Here is a 27385-nt window from a genome sequence, read left to right as displayed (position 1 = left end):
CTTTTCTGTGTTGGCCTGCTACCTGCTGCTTCTTGCTTGGGAGTGAGAAGGACTGGACCTACTCTCTACATCCTTAAACCCAAGTTTCTCAAAGAGCTTTCTGGCCTGCCTCATGTTTTGATGTCTCAGGGCCATCAAAGACTTCCATCATCTTTGATTCAGCTGCTGGACTCTGCCAACTGTGAGTACTGTGCTGCCACAAGGTGCCAATCCAGCCCTGGGCCTTGAAAGTGGGTTCTGCAGCAATTTTCTACAACAATTGACACTGTGACGACTGGCGCCGATCGGAACCGACGCAACGCCGATTCAAGATCATCCCTGCATGGCCTGATGAAAATGCTGGACCTGGTTGTGAGACTCGACGATGATACAGCACCTGCATCAAAAGCGGTTCAACACAGGACCTATCTGCGAGGCTCGACGACGACAAATCTCCTTGAATTGAAAAGGGTTCAACAGCAACACAGAACCCGACTGCGATGCTTGACACCAATGCATCTACCCACGGCATAGATTGGAGTCCCTGGATTGAGTCTTTGACGCCGACACTTGCTCCGTACAAGGTAGTTTTTCAACATTCCAAGCGGGGGTCCGGTAGCTGGCCTGCCCTTGTTGTGAATTTCTTGTATGGGCCATTTTCATTTTCCTTATGTTAGCCTAATTATGCACGTTGTAGCCCTTTTTGTTTTGCACACATTACTAAATATTAAGCTTGCTTTTGTGTCATATTGTATCTTCATACAGAACCAGAACATGTTTTCGCATTTTATACTTTTCATGGGATTTAGTCTGAACAGCCTAGGAAAGGTCAAACAACACTGCACCGTGTTATCCTCTCTAGTAAGGCACTAGCATCTAGACATAATAAAAGTATGCAGCTGCTGTTTTGAATAAACGTATCTTGTCATATAACCGAGGACAGGGGTTCTGAAAACCCACACAGAGCAAAGGTCCTGAGACAAGAGTGATGTGTCAGCTGAGATGTAGAACATCCACCTATGTATGCTAAGGTACGGGATCCGCCGCTAAACCCAGAGATCTATATTTTACAACCACTTAGCTTCAGTAGTGGGGGAGGATTTAGGCAGATCTGTCAGATAACATGACAGGGCTTTTTTTGTATATGGTTTATTAACCATGCTGATGACATTATTGACATGTAGTTTTTTTTTCTAATTGTGGCACAATTGTCCCATTTTAGAGCACGATAGTTTGAATAAACGTTGTAAACTTTTTTTGTGTCGCTTTACTATTTTATTGTGGACAAGTACGAGTGAGAGAGCCAAAGGGTGTGTCCTGTTACTGCGTTCCTTGAAAGTGCTGGGAGTGTTGTGTTCTGGGGTGTCAAGTCACTTGTCTCTGGAAAGGTTAGGAGAGCAAGTGCATGCACTACAACTAGTTGGACTCGGACTCATAGACACTGATGTGGTATGGTGACTCAGTCTCCTACATACTGATGTACTATGGTCCCAAGCATGGTTCTGTTCCTGAGCAGAATCCCTGCAACACCCTCCAATGCAGTAAGCCTGAACTTTGTATTTACCCAGGCCCAGCACGACCTCAAGTAACCCCTAAACACTATTGGCTTTTAAGCACTCCAATGCCGTTTATTCTTTAAAAATTCACATCTCAAGTTCTACTTGTTGAATTTTGTCAATTTGGTTTTGTTTTACTCAGATAAATATTCTCTTTTCTAAACTGATGTGGAGTCTTTTTGTGATGTTTTCACTGTGTTACTGTAATTAAAGTGTTGCACAAATACTTTACACATTTCCTCTTAAGTTAAGCCTGACTTCTCTTGTCTAAGGTACCAGAGGATGAACACAGGTTAATTTAGGGTTGTTTATCTGACTTACTCTGACTAGGATTGTGATCCCTACTTGGACAGGGTGCATACCTCTACCACCTAGATACCCAATTTCTAAAAGTGTCCATTCTAATCATGAGATGTATTGCTGTGTGATAGGGTGTTATGTGAAGTGCTGTCAAGTCTTGTTCAATGTGGCAATGTTCAGTGGTATGCTGTTATGCAGTTACCAATGTTCTGTGGCATGTTATAGTATTGTTCCTGTCCAAGGTAGAGCCATAACACAGAGCCCTGCAGTCCCTGGAGTACAGGATGGCTCTCACCCCTTCAGGGGGCTCCCAACTCTTCAGAGAGCCCCTATTCAGCTCAGTGCCAATGAATATCTCTCAGAGGTCCCTCATCACATTTTTCAGGTAGATCCCAACAATTTGAGTTATGCCACTGGTCCAAGGTCCCGGTTGGACAAAAGAACTACTGGCATTTACCCAGGCTCAAAGTCCTTTGAAAACTTTAAGGAAGAATGTTGAAGGTCAGGTAGCTCAGTCCCCAGATCGCTTGCTAATTATATCCTGATGTGCATAAGTGATAGGGGTAAACATGTCCCAATCATGCCATGTTCAAGCCAATGGGATGAGTGCAGCTGCAGTGAAATACTAATAACACCATAACGTATCCCTCCAAAGCAGAGCTACCCTAACAGTAATTCCCTTGTTGGAGCCATCCAAATGACAGCTTTTTCAAGTGAAGAAATTTGTGATAGGTCCAGCCAGATTAGGGCTACAAGTGTGAGAAACTGTGTTAAATCCTGCAAACAATCACTCAGATGAAATACCATGCAGGTTCACCCCTATGAGAAGTTCCCAGAAGGGAAACCCCTTGCTAGGTCAACCCAGATGAGTGCAACCCTGATGTGAGCTCATTCCATGTCCACCCAAAAGTGAGCAACCTAGATGAGAAATGTTTTACTAGATCCACACAAATTTGAAAAATGTAGCGAAGGTCCCCCTATATGAGGATTATCTAGCAGGCAACCTTTGTTGAGTCTACCGAGATGTGTGCTGCAAAAAAAAAGAAAGTTTGTGTTGGCTCCACCCTAGAGTAAATGACCCAGATGAGGAAAATCGAGATAAGTCCAGTCTTAATGGGGATGTCCAGAGTGGAAGCTTATGATAGGTCTATACAAATGATTATTACTTAAACAAGTAATCTCTTTTAACAGCCACTGACATAAGAGCAGTCCAAAAACGAAATCCCACAAGTGAGGTGCAACCAAATGAAGTACGTGGGAGGCTTTATCTTACTGAGATCATGACCCCTTTTTGGTTCCTCTCTGGAAATGAATGTAAGGTAGTGGATATTGACACCGACAGATGAGTATGTGGATGCTATCCTTGACGCCACTTAGAAACGCGACGAGCGAACTGTCTTTCCCCAACGTAACTTATCGCTACTTCATTCCTGTGATATTCTTCCTCTACAATTGCATAAAGATCCACATCTAACTCATGATACTGGTGAAGTGTGCCTTTCTCCTGAAACTCCGTTGGCAATGTGACTTGGGCTCAAGCATCACCACAAAACCATTTGTCAAAACGTATGAATCCTTTTGCAACACTCTAAGATCTATCTATCTGTTTCGTGTTACCCATTATCGACAAGTGGTCTACATATCACGTAAGCCTAGCATCTCTTGCAGAATTGTCCATCTATGTTCATCCATACCTAATGTACAATTTCTGCACTTCTTTCAATCTGATATTTTTGTGGCTCTTCCTGAAGAAGGCATTCCTTACGCGGAAACACGCGTAGAGAAAACTACAAACATCTACAAAATCTCAGCCTCATGTGGTTCTTACCACTTGAATATATATCTTGTTTTTGATATTGTTTGGTCATATGTCTCATGGTTGTGTCTATATTGACTATTTCAGTGTATATATTGCTGTATTGTATATAATGTTATTTATGCTTCATCATGGCTGTTTACGTCAGAATTTTAAAATTTATATAAATAAAATTGTATATTTTTAACTGACTTTTGTAGTACACTGAGCTTATGTAGAAACTATACCCTCATGTATAGGACTTCATTCTCATATGGTCCCGAGTTGCTTAGGAATGTTATTTCAGTCAGGTAGTGGATATTATTTGGACCTTTGCACCATAATTAGGTCTACCGGCACTGGCTACCCAAATCCTCGCAAAAGATACCTGTCAGTTGGGAACGTTGAAATGGAACTCTAGTGAAAGAAGAACTATCACCCCAACAGCCCTGGTAGGTAGAGCTCATGCATCATGAGCAGCAGCCCTAGGTAGATATGGATTATTCTATCAAGATTGTGTGAGAGGCTGCATGTACAGCGCAATCAAGAATTATACATAAAGATGCTACAAAAGAAGCAAAATATACTGTTTATCAAGCTGGTAGCATGCGGGATGCTAACTGTGAGAAGTGTAGTGGCAGGAGATGTATTAGCTTCCAGTCACTGTATTGTGGTCATTTAAAGGTGCTCAGCTGTTTAGGCACAGGTCACCACAGGTAATTTTCCAGTAGGTGGAATGGTGGAAGTTCAGGTGTCCTGGATCTAGGAAGTCTAGGCCTAAGTAAGGCCAAGCGCTGGGGCTGCCACAAAGATGAGCCCTGTGTGTCAGGCACACTTAATCTGAGGATAATATACGGGACACAAGGTAAAGGCCTGCCCCTCCCGCCAATCAGAAGCTACGTTTCTGTAACTGCTGGTGAAACTGGCCTACCTGCCCACTTGATGGCCACTTGAGTCATTTGACCCAATTGTCCACTTAGGTCCCAGAAACAACTAAGGCCCCAATTACGAGTTTCACCGTATTGGTGTGGATTTGTAGCATGATATATTTGCATGCGATGTACCATTACTGTGCAGTAAACCCGCCCAGTACTGTGGAATTACAGTACCCCATTGAATGGGAATTACTGTGCAGGGATGGTTTTCGACTGTGAATCTTTATGGAATTCGGCATTCCATGGTATACATGCCTGCATACATTTACCACCTGCTTTAAGCAGTAGGTAAATATATGCACCGGGTGGGAAGTGAGGGAGGAGGGTGGGGAAGTCAGAGAAGGAAGGAAATCGGGCAGAACAAAATTAACGCCTGAAAGCATGGGCGAATTTTGTTCAGCCTGACTCATAATAGGCCCCTAAAAGTAGTGTGAAAGCAGGGATGGAAGAGGAAATGAACCACTGGGTAAAATAGGAAACCATAAAAATAATGTAAATTCCGTCCCGATCCGGACAAGTATAAGGGGAGATTAAGATATAGAAAGATATTCAAGCATTCATTAGCCTGAGAAAGAGTCAACATATGTAGGCATGACTCTGACCAGTACCGTGCAGGTTGCACAGTTTTCTGTGTCATGTGCTGTTTGATCCATCCACACACAGCTTATCTCAGGCTCTTATGATACAAGAGACTTGAATTATTTGGTAGGTTTGATTTGCATGATATCCCTTTCTTTATTGTGGTACACAATGTAAAAAAAGTAACTAAGACCGTATTTCTCAGGTATTATTATCGCTATGCTCAATGACACTAATGTTAGTGACAATAGAAGGGGGAGCAGCTGAAATGGCCCCTCTGCAATTCAACATTCTGCACCTTATTAAACCATTAACCATAACCACTTGCCCTTGGTTCACCTTCTTGCTGAAATGCACGGCGACAAATGAATGATTGCGCCCGCTTTGCGTGCCTCACCCCTTAAATTCCGGGCGACTCCACTCGGACAGAGTTGTTTTGTGATACCTCTGTTAAGGTCCGAGTACTGGTAGACCAGGGCATGTTGCATTCAGTGCATTATAAGAGATTGTCTCAGCACGGGCATGTTATGGCATGATGCAAGCCATGGCTGAGGTGCACTGTGACAGCGGTGGATGTCTCTATGAGTACTTGTTCCAGTACTGATAGAGCGCCTGATGAATGTTGGGTTTGAGGAGCACTGTAAAAGGTCAGTGCGTATCACAGTGCTGAGGTACTGGCGCATGAAGCGAATCCGGAACGAGGATCATTGTGAGAGCTCGGTAGATGTCTCCCGAGTGGACCATTGCCCCCCTCGCCCGTCTTTCTCGTCCCGGTCCTTGAGGTACGAGCACTGCCTCTGTGCACACGGGATTCCCCAGCGTCATAAACACCCTTTCCCTTTGTGCCCCAATTGGAGAACTTCCTTCTTTGCTTTGGTTTCTCGCTTGCTCAAGAGTTGTTCTCTGAAGAGACCCGTTGTTCACACCCCTGTCCCTGTCCCTTCCGGGGATCTCCCTTTGGATTCGAACATGTTGCAAGAACCCCCTTTTGAACCGCGGGAGACAATTTCTGTACGTTTTTTGGCACTCAAAGTCTTCTTTTCAGCACCAATAACGTGAGGAAAAAGAATAGGGGAAATTAGGGCCCCGTTATGTCATGACCCTTTACTTTGGGTTTTTTCCAGACAAAGTAGTGTTAGGGCCTGATCCATCCTCTATACCCAGGTGATGTTGTCTTTCCACTGCTTACAGGACATAGTGTTCCTTCTTTTTTTGCTTCTCTTCCCTCGGAGCAAGAGAGCCTCCTCCATTCTCTAGACCTTCAAAGGGCTCTCTCTATCCAGAGAGAACTAGTTGTATTAGGAAAGTTGATTTTCTTTTTGTTACCTTTGGACTGGTAAATACAGACCATCGCTCAACGACTGCCTCTTTCAGTCAGGTACACTGTCTCAGTTATTGGGCAGTGCTCAATCGCCAGCTCCTCTGCATGGTACAAGCCACAATAGAGAGCATTGCTGTAAACAAAGGGGCTTATTTACAAGCCCCTTGCGCCACTTTTGCGTCACTTTTAACTTGGAAAAGTGACGCAAAAGTGGTGCAAGGGGCTTGTAAATCTGCCCCAAAGTATTTACACTGTAAAGTGATAACTTTTTGAGTACTTAGACGTGCATAACTGTGCCATAATTTTAATTCCAACATACTACTAATTTCAAGTACACAATAAAAATAGTGCTGGTTGTGACACTGCATTTTGCACATATATATTAGTCAATATGAGTGCTGTGCCTGCTTACATTGTGGAGTTTACTTTAAGCATAAATGCCACCAAGGTGTTAGTTTTCTTTTTAGGACAGCAGCCACCCGACATCTGCCTCTTCCATTTATGCTCCCTGTTCACCTGCTGCCACACCATGACCTATATTTATGAAGCCTTTATTTTGTCCTTGCGTAATGCTAGGTGACACAAGGACAACGCAAAGGCTTCAGTAATATTTACAAAGTCATGCAAGGCTTGGTTTGTGTGGCATTGTGTGGTTTTGTAAAGAAATGTAATGCAAGACAGCTACTTGTGCTGCATTGCGTTACTTGTCAACTTGGAAGGCATTCCATGTATGGAGCATGGACGTTCCCATGCATTTGCCTATGGATTTTGGCGCATTCCCAGATTTTCAAGGACTTGTACACTCTGGGAATACATCAAAATGCTGCGCCTTCCTAGTGAGGCGCAACGGGGACAAATATCTTTATTTCTCCCTATTATTTTCTCTTTCCATGTGAGCGGCATTCTGTGGCACACATAGAAACAGAAACCCCCCTCTAATGATTGTTTTTGTGCAGGATGGTGTTCCTTCCTGCGCAAAAACAGTCCTGCCTGTAGCGCGGGCACCCGTACACTATGGTGCAAGGGTGCCTGCCTTAGCTTTAGGCTGCACACTGCGACTGCGCAGGGACAGAGCAGAAATGCTCCATATCTTTGTAAATATGGGGCATTTCTGCTCTCTCCTCTTCAAGCAACAGCGCAGTAACTTTGCTTGCTGCTCTGCGTTGCATGAAAGTTTAGTAAATGCAGCGCCTGTGTTTTGAGCAGGGTGGGCACTAGTGTTTATTAAGACATCTCCGATGACCTCTTGTCCCACTTCCTGTCATTAAGATTCGTCCCTGTGAATCAGGGGTGTAGTGAAGTAGATTCTGAAAACAGGCTCTTTCAACATTGACAGGCCCATGTGAGCTCTACACACATGTTTTACACTATGCACTACTAAATAAATGCGCAATAATATTTGATGTTTGTCCCCTTAAGGTGTTCGATGGCTGGATACTCAAAGGGGAGAAATTCCCCAGCTCCCTGGACCATCCCCTCTCCACCTCGGAGCGCTACACGGATTTCTGCGAAGACATGGACAGAAAGAGAATTCACAGGTCGTCGCAAAATGTGGCCATGATTTTCTTCAGAGTCCATGAACCAGGGAACGGATTCACAATAACCGTCGGGAAAACGACGAATCTCTTCCGTAAGTCCGCCATCTTGTTTGCAGCAGCCCCGCTAGGATTAGAGAATTAATATCCCCGATCAAGGGGCATGGCGCTGCTATCACATTGATTTAATGCATTTCGTGTCAGAGCAAAAATGTGTATCGATTTTGCCCTAAAAGCTTCAGTCGTTTAGTAGATTTTAAAAAGTATGATTCATCCATAAACATGTGGCAGTCCATTTTATTTTTAATTAGGAGGTTCCAGGAGGTGATTCCTATCACACAAAAGCGCCTATGATGAAGTGTGGATGTCATGTTTAATATGAGGGGTCGAGTCACCACTCACATTGACACATATATACAGTTAATTCAGATATTATTAAATCTGGTCTGTTACTCCCCACTATTCCTGGAGCTTGAACGTCTTCAGAGACCCCCATGCACCATGGACATCAACTCTGCGGATGAGGGAATATTTGCTAGGATCTGCTATCAACTAAATGAGAAATGAAATGCCGGCTTTAAAGAAACGGAGGGCATACACAACACATGTTCGTAGCAGCACATTTCATTTGCCAAGGCTAATTTGTTTCCTTTGAACCGCAAAAAACTGGGTTCTATCCCTGGCTTTATCACTAACCAACAAGCATTGGCAAAGCAAATAGGTCTCGCTTATGCAAGATCTATTGGCTTTGCCAATATGTTTTAGCAATGTTGTACACCAGAGTGGCTGCTGTTCATCATGGCTAAAAGTTAGTGGGGTATAGGAAAGTGGCGTGGAGTGTCGTAAAGTGGAGTGGAGGGCTATTGCGTGTCATGGAATAGCATACAGTGTTGTGGCGCGTCATGGAGGAAGTAGAGTGTCGTAGAGTGGAATGGCGTTACGTTGAGTGGTGTAGAGTGGAGTACAGTGTCAGAGTTGAGTAGGGTATCGTAGAGTGTAGTGGCATAGAGTGTAGTGGAGTTGTATAGAGTGTAGTGGAGTGGTATAGAGCAGAGTGGAGTGGCATAGAGTGTAGTGGAGTGGTATAGAGTGGAGTGGCGTAGAGGGTGTTGCATAGAGTGGAGTAGAGTGTTGTAGAGTAGCGTATAGTGGAGTGGATTGTCATATACTAGAGTGGAGTACAGTATCAGACCCACTTCCAGGCTGCTCTCCTTTATGTTAAAAATATATTTTTTATATTAAACTGATGCTTGTGTTTGGTACATGGTCCTTTTTTCAGTCCCAGCGTGTGCTCAGTGCTCATGTGTTCACCAAATCAGTTGAGAGTGAGGGGTGGGGGCGATCATACCATGGCATCCAAGAAAGATCCTTAAGGAGTGGACGGTGATAGGAATCAGCACGAGACCCCAGTTGGGACTACAGTTGTTCCCTAGTGCCCACGTAACTGGAATCCCAGGCCAGGCTGTGAAAGGGGTTTACTTAAGAGTGTGATAGTTCTGAAACTGCTAAAGATGGTTCATAGTCTCAAAGCCACCACACTTCAAAAGCCCTCATCAATGGACCACTGAACTGAGATTTTTCAATCTGACACTCTTTTGTGATCTGTATTTCAAACCCTGCTGAATGCAGTCAACGTTTCCAATGGTGGACCTACTAACAGAGCCACGGTGAGTCTAGAAGGGTACACAAAGGTGCCCACAAGGTGGAGCTTTAAATTTAAACATCTTTGCAACCTTTGCGCAGATTGACAAGCAGTTACATGACACTATATCTAAGCCAATAGTATCACTACATAGTCAATGTCAGTGTATAATTACCTCAGATCTACTGACCTAGACTTATCCTGCAATGTAGTGGTCAGCTCAACGTAGTGGATGCACTATTTTTATCATGTGATCTACCATATTTGGCCTCCTGGTGGTATACTTTACAAACATTTACCATGGGCTTATCTAAGTTAGCCTCACCTAGAAAATGCAACCACACATTCTCAAGCCACAAAGATGGGCCGAATAAGCTAAAGTTTCTGTTGAGGGCTAGCAGGGGCCCACAGTAGGTGTCAAGTGCCAGGGACTGCTTGGAGTGATCTGGAGTTTGCGCAGGTTTTGATGACGAGATGGTAGCTGAGATCCTAAGAGCACCATCACTCCTAGCAGAAGATGGCAGCGCACCATCGGGCAGTGGCAATGATGACTGGAGGTCGCTTCAAAACCTGCACAAACTCCAGATCAAAACAGCCTTACATGGAACGATCATGACGGAATATCTCAGAGCTAATATCGCCCCCAATGGCCTTTTGATAACTTTGGCCCCAAGGATATTCTTGGAAGATCTGACATTCCGGCGTGAATGGTCAAGAATATCCTGGAAGTGTACACGTGATTGGCTGATACTGATCATTAATACAGCAAAGCGCCTCTCTGACGAATTACTGGTCCAGATCAACCTGTCGGAGAACAGACTAAAGACAGGCATTTCAATCACAACATTCAAATCGAAACTTTCCGAGATAAATCTGGAAATGAATGAACACAAAGAATATCTCACAAAACAAAAAATCAATCAGCTACAAAAGGATGTCAAGAGGTTCGACAAAGAAAAGATCTACCCATATACAAAAGACGACTATGTCTTCCCAAGTATGGACACCTCAACAGAAGAGACGGGCAGCAATTATTCAGGCAGCTCTGGCTCTTCGAGCAATGAATCCAACTATGATAATAGAAATCAGAAACCAAGAGGAGGATACAGACACCAGCATCCACCACCACCACTGTTTCACGGCTTCCCCGCACATCCGTTCTCTACACCAATGTATCAAGGACCATGGATGGGTCCCCAACCCGTATGGAATGGTCCCATGGGACAGAACCAGATACAGAGCTACCAACAATACCAGAACCCTCCCCCCCTTTTTTCAACAGAGGGAGGGGCAGAGGCAGAGGCAAAAGAAGAGGAGGCAACAAGTCCGTCCATTGGCAGGACCCGGAACCAATGATCTTGCGAAGCAAGACAACAAGACCCTAGTGGTGAACCTATCCTCGAGACCCATCACTGACGGTGAAAATAGCCTTCTGGAAAAAGGCTTAGGGTTTGTACCAACACCTAAGGAAGACGATTTTATCTTACATCAAGAACTTCATCAATTCTTTCGCAAGGTGCGCCTTAAAGCATTTTTTCAAGACAAACCAGAGATTACACCTGTCGGCTCAGGTCTCAAGAATAAATCCAGATTTACCCCCACTGCAGCAATGACCCTGCATGAGGTACTAACTTTTGAACAGGCTGTTTTGAAAGAGGTAGAGAATATAACCGTTACCCGCCCCTTCAACAATCTTTCCAAAAAAGACAGGCTTCTTCTGAAAAATCTGACAGAGGACAAAACCATCGTTCTGAAGCCAGCGGACAAAGGAGGTGCAATAGTCATTCAGGATAAGGTCGTCTATGATGAAGAATGCCTACGACAACTTTCCAACACCAGGTACTACGAACCAATTGAAGAAGACCCAACCACACGTCTCTCCACCAAGATACAGCACCTGACTGTGGAAGCGGAGGCAGAAGGCTGGATAACGAAGGACGAGGCTTCATTCCTTATGAACAAGTACCCCCGTACTCCGTACTTCAATTGTCTACCAAAAATCCACAAAGGGGTCACCCCTCCACCTGGAAGGCCCATTGTCTCTGGGATCGATTCCCTGTTAGAACCGCTCAGTAAGTTCTGCGATGTATTCCTACGCCCCTTGGTAACTAAGACCCCTACTTATCTGAGAGACACAACAGAAGTTCTGAACCTTATTGAACAATTTGAAACACCAGAATCGATTACCCTCCTAGTCACCTTAGACGTTGAGGCTTTATACACGAACATTCCTCAAGATGCGACACTCCTAGTCTTGGACAAGGTGCTCCGTAACGTGGACCCATGGCCATCCGAGACACCTATCACTTTCATCTGTGACTGTGCTACCATAGCATTGAAAGAGAATTACTTTGCCTTTGAAGAACAACTTTACCATCAGGTCCAGGGGACCAGCATGGGGAGCACCTTTGCGCCGAGTCTGGCCTGTTTGTATATGGTGGACTTTGAAGAAGAACACATCCTCACAGACGCCAACCCTTACAAGACCAACATTCTACTATGGCGAAGGTACATCGACGATATCATCATCTTCTGGAAAGGGGACGAAGAGTTGTGTCGAACCTTTTTCACATGGATTAACACTCTTAACCCTTTCCTCAATTTTGTTGGCACGATGTCATCGGAGTCCATCCCTTTCCTAGACCTCCTTATATCTTTGAAAGACAGGTCTCTTATGACCACTAACTACAAAAAACCGACTGACAGGAACAGTCTCCTCCTGTTCAATAGCCACCATCCTAAATCTTTGAGGAACAATTTACCAGTGGGTCAGTTTCTACGGTTACGACGTAACTACAATACCATCACAGAATATGAAAAAGAGGCGGACACCCTAACAAAAAACCTGATTCAAAGGGAGTACCCTAAGAAAATCGTAAACCAAGCCCGAAAACGAGCCAGGAACAATCAAAGAGGAGCACTACTTGAAATAAAAGATAAACCGACCACAGATGTCCTGACCTGTGTCACATCTTACACACCCAATTCCAATAAGATTCAAAAAATCATCAAGAAGAATTGGAAGATCCTGGAAACTGGACAGTTCCAACCAGGTCCTCAACCACTCTTTTCTTTCAAAAGAACCCAGAATCTCAGGGACATGCTCGTGCACACACGTCCCAAGAAAACCATTCAGACACAACCCACATTATGGAACCTACCTCCAGTGGTCGGACATTATCCATGTGGCTCATGTGCAGCATGCCCCCAGACAAGTACCACTAAGGAACTAGACCTGGGACTTTCTAGGTTCTGGAAACAGACACGGCACACGAACTGCAACACCAAGAACTGCGTGTACTTAATTACCTGTCCCTGTAGCCTACAGTACATTGGCATGACCACCAGACCAGTGAAGGTCCGAATAGGGGAGCATAAAAGTACAATCCGTCGCAGACGCGCAGCCACCAGACTACAAAGTCACTTTCTGGACAAGAACCATCCTCCAGAAAGTTTACATTGGACAATAATCGAATCCAACTCCCAGTGGTCATCAACCACATTATTCAGACAAGAACAATGATGGGTGTTCAAACTTAGTAGCAACAAAAAAGGACTGAACGAAGATATACCCTGGGTAGACCTATCACACTAAAACCCTGACACCAGGGACAGTTGTATTAAGATGCTTGCTACAACCCATACATCCCATCGTTATACACTCTCTTGAGAACCCTTAATCAGTCTATCAGTCATAGTCCCCTGTACAATACACCATTAACACCTAATCCTCAAGACAGAACCAGGAAGTATACCAGAACACCTGCTGAGGGATCTGGTTGCTTTGTTGTCAGTTTGACCATCTCATTGTCACACTACACCAATCATTTAGACCTCCATCGATCCCGACCCTATTGCCATGTCTGATCGATTTTCATAGTGGGGAATACACTCATGTGGGTCGTGGTATCTATGACATCGACACTTTTCCACATGTAGTTCATCCAGGTGACATATCTCCCCTTCATCGCTCCAAGATGGCCGCCCCCTTTTCTCCTGTACTCCGCCCAGCATCATATTCATATACAGAACACAGGGTGTATCCCTAAACCCTACATAGACTTACAATACTGGTTCCCTACCAAACAGGGTACAGAGACACTGATTATTTATGGTCTCGGCAATTTAACTGGGGCTTGATTATTATCTTGACCAAACAGAGTACCAATATTGATACCATTCGGAGACTCGCGTTCCCATTCCAACATGGCCGCCACTTCTCGGATAGTCACTGACGAGCCCCCTTCACGCTACGTGATGACGTCACGGCCACAACCTTCCGCCGCGTTGATTCCCGTATTTAGGGAGGTCCGCTTCCCGACCAGATATGCTACCGGCAGTACCGCTGGACGGGTAGGTTTCCGGTTCCGTGAGGCCATATCAGAAGTAAGTAACTCTCTGTCTGTATTAAGGATGCTGTGCTGGTTCCTGGCAAATCCGCTGGGTTCTCCTGATGTAATTTAGTCCTTTGTCTTGTTTGTTTTTCTCAGCTTCACATCGCGGTACTTCCGACGGAGCCCTTCTCAGACCATGGGAGGGTAGGCGGGATTTTGTGTCTCCCAGTATATTATTTCTTCAAATGTACATGCACAACCGCCACATCCAACTCTGGGTCCGGTGTAATTTCGCTCCCGACCCCACACGAGTACTTTCAGTTGTACCTGAGCAAGTTCCATGTTCTCCAGGCATGTCTCGTCCTTAGCGAATCCACACAGGGTCGAGATTTTAACCAGCGTCACTTCCTTCTCCCACCTTTTTAATCACAAAACCTGTGGCCACCGATTATCAGAATATGGCACCGGGTGGTAGAGGTGTACCACCCATACATTACACCATCACCATTCGGCGTCACAATGTTAACCCATGATGCAGCGTAGTTCACTCTGTGCACCTCCGTCACAGCAGGACTTTGTAGGTACTGCCGCTCGTCATTACCCAGGTAGAACTCACTCCACAGTATGTTCTTTTTACAATGCATGTCACATCGAAGACGCACTGACGCTTCACCAGTCTCATGCATCTGACACTTGGGCACAACCCGTGCACTTGTGACTTCGAGCTCACTTTCTACAGGAACATATGTAATTAATATGTCACTGGGCTCTGAACACCTTTGTTTTTCTTTTTTCTCTTTTTCCCCCCCCCCCCCCTTTTTGTCTCCTTTTTAGGCTGTGAACTAGGACATTAGTATAAGAACGGGTCCTTATAATTATTATCGTTATATACCGTAATCAGGTTTTTCTAGGGATACAGTGTGTCTTTTCCTGATCCCTGGTTTCTTGCACCAACTGGTCCTGATGAAGCGCTTAGGATCCTTTAGGGACCAATCTGTAGCGCGAAACATGTCGACCCCCTTTTAAAACCACACCTTATCACACTAACACTCGGGTTGAGAGAAGTGGGAACTTATTTGGTTTTGTTTCCCCTCTCACAACGGCACAAATGTGCATCTCCATCCCCGTTGACTTTTATTTTGAAGCAGGGGTCCTACGAATAAAATTTACAGGGCCCTCTGTTCCATTTTAACTCACATTCACTGACACTTCCTTCCCACATACCCGCACTCACCACTGTGGCAAACTCCTAAAAGATCTCCGCCAGAGAGCCCCTTGGGGCCCGTGAGGGACTGCAGCGCCACCCCCACGAGGAGCAACCTTGCCCGATGATGATGCTATACACTCGAAAGGGTGTGTGAGGGCACCACGTACCAAACTAAGGAGTACCTTCCTCTTTCTTTGCACACTCACCTATCCCAGGAGACTACCCCTCTTCTCTATAACACCACGTAATTAGTGGCTGTGTTTCCCTTTACCCATAGGAACTGATACCATCCATTGTAATTATAAGTAATAATTTTGGGAGCATTGGCTCAGGACCTTTTCTGATTAGCTCCTAGTCCCCCCTCTCCATTTTTTGATTCACCAATTTATGTAGCCATCCACACAAAGCCCCTCCCTGCCTGGGCATTCCATTCCTGTGGTACCCGCAGCTTCACCAGCCCTTCCTGTGGTTCCCAGAGCAGTTCACAGCACCCTCAGGACCTAGACATCTCATGCCATGAACCCTATCTTCTGGAGGAGCTGCGATGACACCCTAAAGTAGTAAACCACCATCTCTATTACCACTGACTAGTGTCACTTAAACTGAGTGCACTATAAACACACTATGCAATAACTTGTAACAATCTTTATCATTGTGTAATATTGCACCCACCACCCTGCTCCTTGCCAATTCGTGTTTTCTGTGGTCGTGCTTATAATCCCACTGTCATCTGTAAACTATTTTGGTGGGGTCAATTAACTTTTAGAACATTTGCCGGAATTCTTACTAGAGTTTCCAGACGTGGTTTCCTATTAATAAAACAATCTTGACATGAATCAAGAAAGCCATATGTTCCAAATAATCTTACTACTTACCTCAGGGTGGCCACCCTATATTTCCCTAGATTTTAAAAGCTCCCAGCCTGGAATGGTGCAATTTACTTCCCCTGCTGAGACCATTTCTGCCTCATCAAGCAATAAACCTCCATTGTTTTCAGAATCAGCTTGTTTGTGAGGAATCGCCTCCACTTTCTGTCGTGAACATAAAACAGGGCAGTAGTGTGAATAATTCAGTTCTTCCCTTGCTCTCGGTTACACATCCCCTTCGCGGCTGCACCGCGTTCTTTGTCAGTCTAATTGCTGGCACTATACAATGACATGCTCTGACACCGTGACAGAACAATTCCCTCCACTCACCTCACTCTGAGCCAACCAGATGCTCATGCCTCCGATAAAAAACAGAAATTCACTCCTGTTCTTCAGAACGCTTTTTTTGGTCAATTAACTAAATCACTCAAGCCGACCAAAACGGTTTCACAGATAATCGGAACAACACCCAAACAATAGTCATATCTTTACCTGTGACATGAATGTTAAAGACATGTTAAGGCTTAATTGCTTCAGCAAGATGTAGGTCGTAGATAGCGTCCCACGAACCCCTTTATTTTTGATAATGAAGTGATTGATTGTGGAGGTGGACATTATAAACAGTGCGAACACAGTTGCACTGACAGTAATCAACAGTGATTTATGCTTGAATACGCCCACTCACAGACACATCCCTGCCACACACACACATGCACACACCCAAAGCTACAAACGCAACTACTGTCACACATCATCCCTGCGTCACCAAAGCACAACTGCTTCCCCACACTACTACTGTCACACATCCCTGCCTCACAAAGCACGACTGCCACCCACAAATAGCACGGCTGCCATACACACCAGCACTGCAACACATATAGCAAGCACCACATGCAGCCTTACAAGAAAAGCATATACACATAAAATAGCTCATATCTGTTGGCTTTGCCAATTTCATTTAATGCCTGCCAAGATTCTGTGTGTTGGTCTCCCGTGATAAGGCAACATCTAGTATTTTTACACATTGGTGTCATTGTAACACTACCAACATACACACCAAAGTCACTTGTTCTGTTCACCACCCTTCAAACAAACCCAATAGTTGGTGTCCTGCTCCCACAAAATACATCACGTCGTACCTGGCATCAGGGCCGGCTTTAGCACTGGTGGCGCCCTGTGCGACAGTGTTTGTTGGCGCCCCCCATGACCACCTCCGCCACGGATTCCCTCACTACCACCATTTGACAGTGCTCCTCAAGTCTCCATAACCACTGTCCCTTAGATTCATTTAGTTTTATAGCGCCACTCATACCAGTTTAAGTTGTCAGAACACTTTACTTCACACATGCATGGCACAGAGATAATCAATTATCGGTGTGTAAATCAGTATATAGGAAATGTTACATAAGACAGAGGCCTACAAGGAGTAGGAGTCACATTTCATCCATACTGCTAGGAGTATAGTTTAAGAGTCCTTAGACTAGAAAAGTACAAATTCTGAATTTTTAAATGTAACTGCATTGCTAGGGGTTTTCTTTAATAATAAGAACTGATTTCTACCCAAATTAACCCCTTTTGCAATATTAGGACAACGAACGACTGGGCAAAAAATACACAGCTCTAATATTTTCCTTGCAGTTTGCATGCAGCTCTTTGATGGCAGTTAATAGCTCCACGCTATTTTTACTTTTAAACTGCAATTAACAAAAGGATCTCTGACAAAAGTGGTAAACCACTGACCAATTTATATTATATGCACTTTGTGATATGAATGGAACACGCTCTTTGCAGCAGGCATGTTAACCCTCTGCGCTATGATGAGTCAAAACTTTTACTAGACAAAGCTCCGGTCTCTCTCCAGGATAAACATTACCCCCTCATGGGTCCTCTTCGTCCCAGTTCTTACAACGTGAGGCAGTCTTGCCACCACCGAGCCAATCAAAACGCTAGAACCCAAAAGCTAAAGATCACATAAACCCCTCTCACACACCGCCATGCCTGTTTTTTTCTTGCTCCGACGGCGGTCGGAACGCTGGTGCTCCGTGTACTGTTGCTGTTTCCGTTTTTGCTGCGGGATGTTTTGCGGTGCCGTGAGTTTTTAAAAATCCAATTTGTTAAAGGTCTTTTTCTTATGCATATACATGTGTTATTTTCTGACTTTGATGTCTCTACACGGCCGCTACGGTGCTCCGGTCTGCCGGGCTCCTGCTCCTGGGTCAGGACGCTTCCGCTTATGTGCTGGGCTGGGGCGGGGAGCTCTCCTGATGTCCTGGCCCCGGGTCGTTCCGGCGCTGAAGGTTGCTAGCAGCATCCGGCCCCGCGGCCATGTTGAGTGATTTATGGCTGTGGGTGGAGACTGCAAGGCTGCCCTTTTTGTTGGTTTTCAAGTCTCACACACAAGAGACTTGGTTGATTGGGGGCAGTATTTATGGGAGTTGCTGGGCACCTCCTTTTTGTATGTTGGGAGTTTCCTGTGGGGTTTACTCCTTTTTTGCTCACCTTGAGTGATGGGGTTCCTTCTCCGGTGCCTGTAAAGGCAGTTTCAAAGTAGCATAATGTCCAGGACCTGCAAGAGGATGAAGTTTTGCAGATTTCTAGGGCTGACTTGCAGGAGTTGATTAATTCTGCTGTCCAGTCTGCGCTGCCAGAGCCTGCGGCGAAGAAGTCTAAGGATGATGAGGAGGACAAGGACAATTCCCCTAAGGGAAAGTGCGTCCAAGGCAAGGTTTTTTCCGATATGCTGATCCATATTCTGGAGGTGCTTGGTTTTGACCCTAAATCATTATCTGATGAGGGGTTTTACTCCCAGAATAGTTCCTCTGTGATGGATGACCTTCACTTCCATGATGTCCTGAAGGATATACTGACTAAGGAAGGTTGATAAGCAGGGTATTCCTCGTTTTCAGGGGAAGTGGTATCACCTGGCGGACTTTGACACCCAGTTTCCTCCGGTTCCCAAAGTCAATTCTCTTTTGTCCTCTATGGATTATGCTTCATCTTCTTCTTTTTCATCGGAGGAGGCTTCCCTGACGGACCCGGTGGAGCGGAAGGTGAAGTCTAAGGTTTGCTGTCCAGGGGATGCATTTCCAGTTTCAGGTTTTGCTGTTCGGCCTCTCCACTGCTCCCAGGACTTTTACCAAGGAATTGGCTCCTGCTGTGGGGGTTTTGCAGCATCGGGGTTTCTCCGTGTTTCCCTATATTGATAATTGGTTAATCTCTGCTTCCTCTTTTCCTAAGGCTCTTCTGGCGGTGGAGGCTATGTTGCCCTGTTCCAGGATATGGGGTTCAAGTTAAATCTGGCCAAGTCTCATCTGCATCCTGTTCAGAGACTTCAGTTCATCGGTGGTCTGTTCGACATATCTCTGGGGACGGTGTTTCTCCCTCCTGTTCGGATCCTTTCCCTGCAGCCTCTGTTGCGGGATCTGTTGAGTCGTCCCTCTGCCCCGGCTCGTGTTTGGTTGCGGGTCCAGGGGTTGATGGCTGCCACCACTGCTGTGGTTCCTTGGACTTGCCTGCATCTCAAGCCCACGGTGACTCATCTGTTGGCTCTGTGGGACTCCTCCTGGGCGGATTACGAGACTCCAGTTCCTATCTCTCCTGCTCTGGTTCAGGACTTAGCCTGGTGGCTTTACACTCCCAATCTAGAGAAGGGGTTGCGGTTTTGTCTTCTGATTCCCCTTTTGTTGACCACAGATGCCAGTCTTTGGGTTTGGGGGGCTACATTGGGGTCCTTGGAGGCCAAGGGTCAGTGGTCTCGGAGGGACAGTGCCCGCTCCTCGACCTGGCGGGAGTCCGCGGCCATCTGGGAGGCTGTGCAGTTCTTTCAGGTTCATCTCCACGGGACGAATCTGTTGGTTCGTACCGACAATCAGGTGGCTCGTTGTTACTTGAACCGTCAGGGGGGGACCAAGTCCGTGTCTCTGAATCTGCTGGCCTCCATGATTTGTGCTTGGGCGGAATCTCACCTGTTGGCCTTGAGGGCTGTGTACATTCTGGGGCAGTTACATTTTCATGCGGACGCTTTGTGCGGCAACCTTCCATCCTCTGTTCTTTACCATCTATCTCTTCCACTGTTCCAGGCCCTTTGTCTTTGGTCCAGGACTCCCTGGATAGATCTGTTTGCCTCACCTCACAATTCTCTTCTCCCCAGGTGTTGTTCAGAGGTGATGTGTCCTCAGGCTTGGGCGGTGGATTCTCTTTTGATTTCCTGGGCTTTGGGACTTCTGTGTGCCTTCCCTCTTATTCCCCTCCTCCCAAGGGTGCTGCAGAAGATTCGGGGGGAGAAGTTGTGGGTCCTGTTGATTGCTCCCTTCTGGCCTTGCAGCCTTTGGTTACCTCTCCTGTTACGGCTGGCGGGGGGCGGTTTGTCCGGCTTCCTTTGGTTCCAGCTCCTCTTCAGTTTCCGCTTCTGTTCTGCCTTGTCTTCATCGTTTGCAGCTGACGGCGTGGCTTTTGAACAGTTGACATTGGAGTCTTTGGGCTGTTCTTCTGTGGTGGCTCGTGACATCCAGTTGTGTGTCGGCCTTCGACCCTTAAATGCTATGGTCGTCATTGGGGCTCTTTTGTCTCTTGGTGTTCTTCGCATGGTGTGGATCCTGTGCTTGGTAATCTTGCTTCTGTGCTGGATTTTCTCCGGGATGGGTTTTTGAAGGCCCTTTCTCCTTCCACTTTGTCTGCTCAATGGGCGACGGTTCGTGCTTGTCGGGGTCCTGGGGCTTCCTTGGAGATTGTTGCCCCTTTGGTGAGTCTGCTTCTTCGGGGCTTTAGACATTGTCGTCCGTCTCTCCTGTAATCGTGCCTTCCTGGGATATGCCTACTGTTTTGCGGGGTCCGCAGTTGCCCCCTTTTGAGCCCTTGTTGGAGGCGGACTTGTTGTGGTTGTCTGCTAAGGTGGCTTTTTTGCTGGCCATCACCTCCGCCAGGGGCGTAACAAAGGCCCCCGCAGTCCCCGCGGTGCGGAGGGGCCCCTAACTCCTGTTCAGTATTGCTACCAGCCAATGGTCCTGGCAAGGGTGGATCCGGCCTGGGAGGACAATGAGAGACCCTGCAACTTGTGGTACCTGCTGAGACACAGTGCTTGTGTGGTCTCTTGTGGAAAAAAAGGGACAAACTGGAAACTTGAAGGGAAAAAGGTAAACGGCCACAGAACGTCAGAGCTGCAAGAGGATCAGAGCACTCATCCTTCCAGTATCACACCCTGAGGTGTGTTATTGTACCCTGGTCGTATGTTATTGTTATTGAACCCTGGCACGTTATTGTACCCTAGTCATATGCACGGTATTGTGCATGATATCCTGCCAAAAATATTGTGCACGGTATCATACCCAGAAAATCAGCAGCCAAATAATGTGCAGGTTCAGGGGCATATTACAGCGCCTGTGGAGTGGGGGCCCACTCAGCGCCCCCCATTCACGCCAAGGTCAGTGAATATTTGTGAGATGGGAGACTCAGAGGTTCTTCATCACATTGCGCAGGGGGCCCAATCATTTTACATTACACCCCTGGGATATAACACTTGTGTAATATGGGGCTGTCAAGACATACTACCCTGATAATATGCAGGATAACCTGTCCAGACAACGTGCAGGATGTTGATGATTGTTAGACCTGGCACCTTGGCGTGAGTCTCCCTTCCTCTTTTTGTCGCTGTGCCTCATGTGTTTTATGGTGTTGGCCGCTCAGCGCGCTGTGCCACTGCCAACCAGTGTCGCGGTGCGAGTGCTCCCTTTGTAAATTGTATATGTTGGTTGGATTCCATGATTGGATTGTTTGATTTACTATCAGACCCCAGTAAAGTGCGCCAGGAGCGCCAGGGCATGTAAAGGCAAACACCGCTGGTGGGCTTGCAGCACGGGTTGTGCCACCCACAGAAGCGGCCGGTAAAATACGTCTAAGGTCTGCCATCGCAGAACCTGCGTGCAGTCTGGTACTGGCATGCTGACTGGCAAGTTCCCACACTTGCCGGTCCCTGGAACCTTCCCTTAGCTGCATGTTAGTCACCCCTCTGGTAGGCCCACGGGCAGGGTGCGTTGTGAGCCTAAGGTAGGACAAGCCTAGATGCGTGGCATGTCCTTGTAGTGAATTACCGCCATCTTGTTGTTCACTACTGCAAGGCTACCCTGTTCTCATAGGCCAGTATGGGCGGCCTGGATTATTACACCCTATGATCCTAACCGACCCAGGGAACATGGTAGAAGATCGAGGTTAGTATGCCTGAACTCGGAATAATAAGGTACAACTTTTCCCAAGGTTTATTGTAATATTCCGGGTTTGCAAATGCCGCTTTTAGAAAGCTGGCCTTTGCTTGTCTAAACATTTCAGCCCGCCTCTGCGTGATGTGTATCTGATGTCTGGCTGGTGTGAGTGACAGGGCTGGGGGAACCCAGATGGGCAGGGCTAGGTAGCCTGGTGGTGAATAGGACGATTGACAGGTAGATGGGTGGGAGGAGTGCTCCTAGGCTCTGAATAGGACAGTGCTCTGCCACCTCAATGCCGGCTCCGCCCCCTGTGGAGCGTCTGATGACTCTGCCCTGCACTCTGAAAGAAGAAGCCTGCACCGCGTAAACAAAGTGCTCAGAAACCGGACTGGACTAGGCAAGGGCCCCCCTGGCCTGGGAGAACAAAAGATTTGCTGTATAAATGTAGGAGCCCTGCTCCTGAGAAACTAGATCCGCTTTTGACCAAGAAGAATCTCTGCCTGAGGAGGAGGCACCGGGAAAGCTGTAGGAGGAAGACTGTCCCTATCCTGGGGCATTGACCTACAGTGGTGACCTTGCTGCCAAAGGGGAGAAGAGAAACTGTTGCTGAAGACTTTGCTTTATTTTTACTTTCAAGACTTGTGCTTTTCCAAAACGATCTCCAAGGGCTTGGAACGGAGCTTGCCCCCTGAACTGAGCCCCAGGACCATTGGGCTCTACCTGATCTTCACTCGCCTGCCGCTGGACTGTGGTGTCTTTTCCCTCGCCGGAGCTGTGACCCTCGTGCCCCAGTCCCTCCCTGAGCCGTGACCAGGACTGCTTAGCCGCCCCCGCCTTGGGAAGAGCCTCGCTCGATCTGAGTCGCTCCCCCTACGCTGTGCTGGGCTGCCCCTGTCACCTCGCTCGCCGGAGGCTCGCTGTGCACCTTCACCCTCCCGCCGGAATCGGCGTTGTGAGCATCTCCAAGCCTCGGACGGCCCGGACGTATCTGCGTGCCCGGCTGCCCCGCTTTGTTCACCCGCCACCTGCAACACCCCGCTCTTGTAGTGAGCCTGAAGATCAGACCCCCATCGTGAAGTGTGGGAGCCCCGGACGCCGCCTCGCCCTTCTGTCGAAGAGCCGCTGAAATCCCGCACCCGCCTTCGCGTCAAGAAACAAGGTACTGTACTTACGAACTCGACCGCGAGCTCGCATCGGATCCAGGGTCCGCAACGTTCTGATTTCCCTGTCATCTGCCGTGAGCCCCGGACGCCGCCTCAGCACGAAGTGCGCTGAGGCCTACAGTTACCCTGTGCCCGCCTAAAGAACTTTCCATAACAAAGAGAACTTTACCGTATTTCCAAGAGTTGTGGCCCCATCAGTTCAACGTTACTGGGCCTTGTATTTGAATCTGCTGAATCTACATAAAAGCTTATTTTTATATACTTCCTGATTGGTGTCCGTTTGTGGTGCATGCAAGGGGTTTACTGTATGTATTATTGCATTTGCTTAACCGTGTACGCCTGAGACTTAGCCTAGACTGCTCGCGCCACGCACCTAGAGGGTGAGCAGGGGTTATTCTGGGGAGTCATCCTTCGCCCTGACAAGAAGTAAAGGGTCCCTGCTTGTTGTGGGTTCACACCTGCGTCAACCAGAGCCCCCTCATTTCTAACAATGATTGATTTCGTTATTTGTTTGTCTGTGGGTGCCTAACTCTGCTAAAAGTCATAATTCTTACAAACATCAGTGCGTTGGTGCAGATGTACCCTGGTGAAGTGGAGCCTCAGGGGCTTTGACCACCTTACAGAGTGAGCTTATGTTCAATGTCCACCGGAAGCCAATTCAATATTTGGACCCAAGAAGGCAAAGCTGTATTCCGTCGTCCACTGAAGTTTGATTCTAGTGGTTCTCAGAAGCACGTGGCTTTTTAATCTAAGCACCTATGCTGGTCAATGCTATAACAATTACTCATGCAGAGAGATTTGGCATTTATATTTATGCATTTAAACACCAAACATGTCAGCTTGGATGTGCATTGGCTCCTGGTAGCCAATAAAGACATCAGAGTCTAGTCCCATGGTTATCAAAGGTGCCCAGTTTAGCACGACCCCAACTGGCATCTTGTATAAAATTGTAATTGTGCAATGTTTTTGGTTATGGCATTAGCAGCATCCAGGTTGGCGTTTGTAAGTGATCCTACACTTATTGTATGATGTTAAGGGTCCAAAAAGAGTAGTATATGCTCCCGATTATGTTCAGCATATTGTACTCAGATAATATGCAAAGTATTTTACCAAGAAAATGTGCGGTGCAGGGTACATCGTTAAGTTTTAAACTGCATACTGCAACAATGTGCCAGCTATGGTACCTTGATAGTGCGCAGAGCAGCGTTCTTGCTACTCAAATAAGCCACTGGTTATTGAACCCAGGTAATGTTGAGTATTGTACCAGGGTGGTGTGCATGTTATTATACTCATATTATGTGCAAAGTATTCTACCTTCATAGCGTCCGGGTACCAGATAATTCGACTCAGTGAATATTGTACCCATATATATCCTACCCAGATAATCTGCAGCCCAATGCAGGCTCCTTATCTGCAGGAGGTCGTGCCAGTTAATGTTAGCGGCATTGGAAGGAGTGAATAATGTTAGGATTTGAAATTATTTATTTTATTAGTTTAAAAAGCAATTGCAACAAAACATGAAGATGGAATAATTGCTTGTTAACAAATCAGTATATTACTAACTTCTTAAGACATTTGTTAAAGCATTATTTAAATAATGTAAAGAGTCAATGATAAAACGTTAGTTTCTAAAGCTCTGAATTTCATGGTGCAACTAATGAGTGTTTGAGTCCGACCTTCAAAGCACAACTTGGTGGCTTCTTTTATTGTTCTAATGCTGCTACACAGTGCCTAATTTTTAAACCAATAAGTGCTGGGGCTCTCGTCGGGAGGCCAATGCAGCTTGCACCACACATTGCCCCTGCCAGTTGGAAATGACAGTACAAACACAGCTACTAACCATCACACACAGCTGTTGTGCTAATACCTAAATTAGCCAGACAGCGCCACCATGTGACAGACTGTCATAAGCCTCGGCGATGGCAATTATGTACTGGTGCTGAACACCGGAAAACACCGGCTCAAATTAAGCACTGCTGCTACGACAAAAATCAGTCTTAAATATTTCTTTCACAGGTCAAGTAATTTAGGGAACAGCGAAAGTAAATGTTCGGTTGTTTCTGCTTGAGGTTGACAGACAGAGCATTTGCTTTTTGCCAGAGTAATTTCGGGATCATTCTAACTGAGAAGAGAAATATAAAGGAGTCTGAACCTTAAAAAGGACTTTACTGTAGAATCCAAGTAAAATTGTCTTGTCTTGGTGTAAGAATGTTGTAGATACTAGGTTTTATTTTCTATTTTGATGATTGTTTTAAGTTCCCCATGAAGTGTCTGATTTGTATAGTCTTTCCTATTAGCTAGTCACATTCCGCCCTTATTTCAGAGAGAACAGAAATTGCTGGTAGCTGGTTATCTATCAGCATTGTTGTTAATTGTTGATTAACCAAATAATGTTTTTCCCCAGTCACTTTATACATTTACTTTTCTATAAGATCTTTTAATTTTTCTCTACTGAAGGGAAACAGTTGTAAAAATAGTTAGTAAAACTAATATTATTGATGTCAATTACTAATGAGAGACGTAGATTCTTAGGCCTATATTACGAGTTCGGCGGTCCAATGGACCGCTGAACCCATGCTGGTGGTCCACCCGCTGCATTAGGACTGTTGCGGTTGGACCGCCACAGGACCGCTGCTGCTGCCAGGGATCCTTGATCCCTGGCGGTGGCTCAGCAGTCTGAGGCCCCTAGTATGCTGGTGGGGCCGCAGCGGTAAAACTATTCATATTAGATGTTTCCTCACTGTTACACTTTTCATGGTAGTGCGACCATCATGAAAATTGTGGTGGTGAGGAAACAAATGGGGCTCTACAGGGCACCCTGTTTCTTTTGCGCCTTGGGGTGCATGCAGGGGGGGCACATGTCCTGCAGGAACTGCCTTTGAGCACAGAACTCCAGATTAATCCGCAGTGGGGGCCCCTCCTTGTACCTTGCAGGGGGGCCCCCTCAACTTTTGTTACGCCACTGACCTCCGCTCTTCAGTTGGGTGAGTTGGGCGCCTTGCTCATTTCTTTCCCTTATTTGCAGTGATCCGGCTTTTCTGCCTAAGGTCTCTTCCAAGTTCTATTTGCAGCAAGAGGTAATATTTCCTGATTTGCCTGTGGAGGGGGATTCCCTTGTTCCTTCTTCTTTGGATGTTCGGGGGTCTCTTCAGATGTACCTCCAGCGTTCGCTGCAGTTTCGGCTTTCTCCTGTCCTGTTTGTCTCATGTGGGGGTGTGTCTAAGGGGAAGAAGGTTTCCACTCTAAGATCAGTCGATGGGTGCGTTTGGCAGTCTGCCAATCCTAATAGTCTGTGAGTCTGCCTCCTCCGTCTCAGGTGCAGGGTCGTTTGACACATTCTGTGTCCACTTCCTGGGCTGAGGCGGCGGGGGTCTATATCCAGATTTGTAGAGCAGCCACCTGCCAGTCCCATCACATGTTTGTCCGGCATTATCGACTTGATGTTTTACATGCCTCTGTTGACAGTTTTGCTGTTGGTGTTTTGAACGCTGCTGGTCGTTGATCATTTCTTTGATTAAAGATTTGTATTTTTTGCATGGATCCCTGGTGTCCTGCGTTTTTTCTTTCTGGTTCTCTGCGTGAGAGTTCCTCACGTTGTGAGGACTAGGACGAGGAGGACCCATGAGGGGGTAATGTCTTGTTACTTACCGGTAATCTTCATTGCCCCGATTAGGGTCCTCCTCATCCTAGTCTCTTCCCTCCCTCCTGCTGTGTTTGTGCCTGGGACTTGTTGATAACAGGTATGGCGGTAGGTGGGAGGGGTTTATGTGACCTTTAGCTTTTGGGTTCTAGAGGTTTTGATTGGCTGGGTGGAGGCAAGACTGCCTCACGTTGTAAGGACTGGGACGAGGAGGACCCTAATCGGGGTAATGAAGATTACTGGTAAGTAACAAGACATTAACCACCGGAGTTGTCATTTTTATTGATGCCTGCAAATTGCTGGGATAATGTGCGCGGCATCAGGTGCTTTTAAAAC

At 46.4% G+C, this 27385-nt stretch overlaps 1 protein-coding gene across 1 annotated transcript in view; it reads left to right on the top strand.

Annotated features, from left to right (window-relative positions):
• The window catches only part of CRHBP (corticotropin releasing hormone binding protein), a 136539-nt gene that overhangs the window by 37006 nt on the left and 72148 nt on the right, over nt 1-27385 (top strand). Inside the window, exon 4 of the mRNA XM_085640742.1 lies at nt 7885-8095. Coding sequence (XP_085496868.1) covers nt 7885-8095 — 211 coding nt within the window. The remainder of the gene's footprint in view (nt 1-7884; nt 8096-27385) is intronic.

Source organism: Triturus cristatus, chromosome 2_1 (genome assembly GCF_964204655.1).
Source record: "Triturus cristatus chromosome 2_1, aTriCri1.1, whole genome shotgun sequence".
Taxonomy (NCBI): Eukaryota; Metazoa; Chordata; class Amphibia; order Caudata; family Salamandridae; genus Triturus; species Triturus cristatus.
The sequence above is the reverse complement of the archived record's forward strand: the minus strand, read 5'-3'. Positions and strand labels throughout refer to the sequence as shown.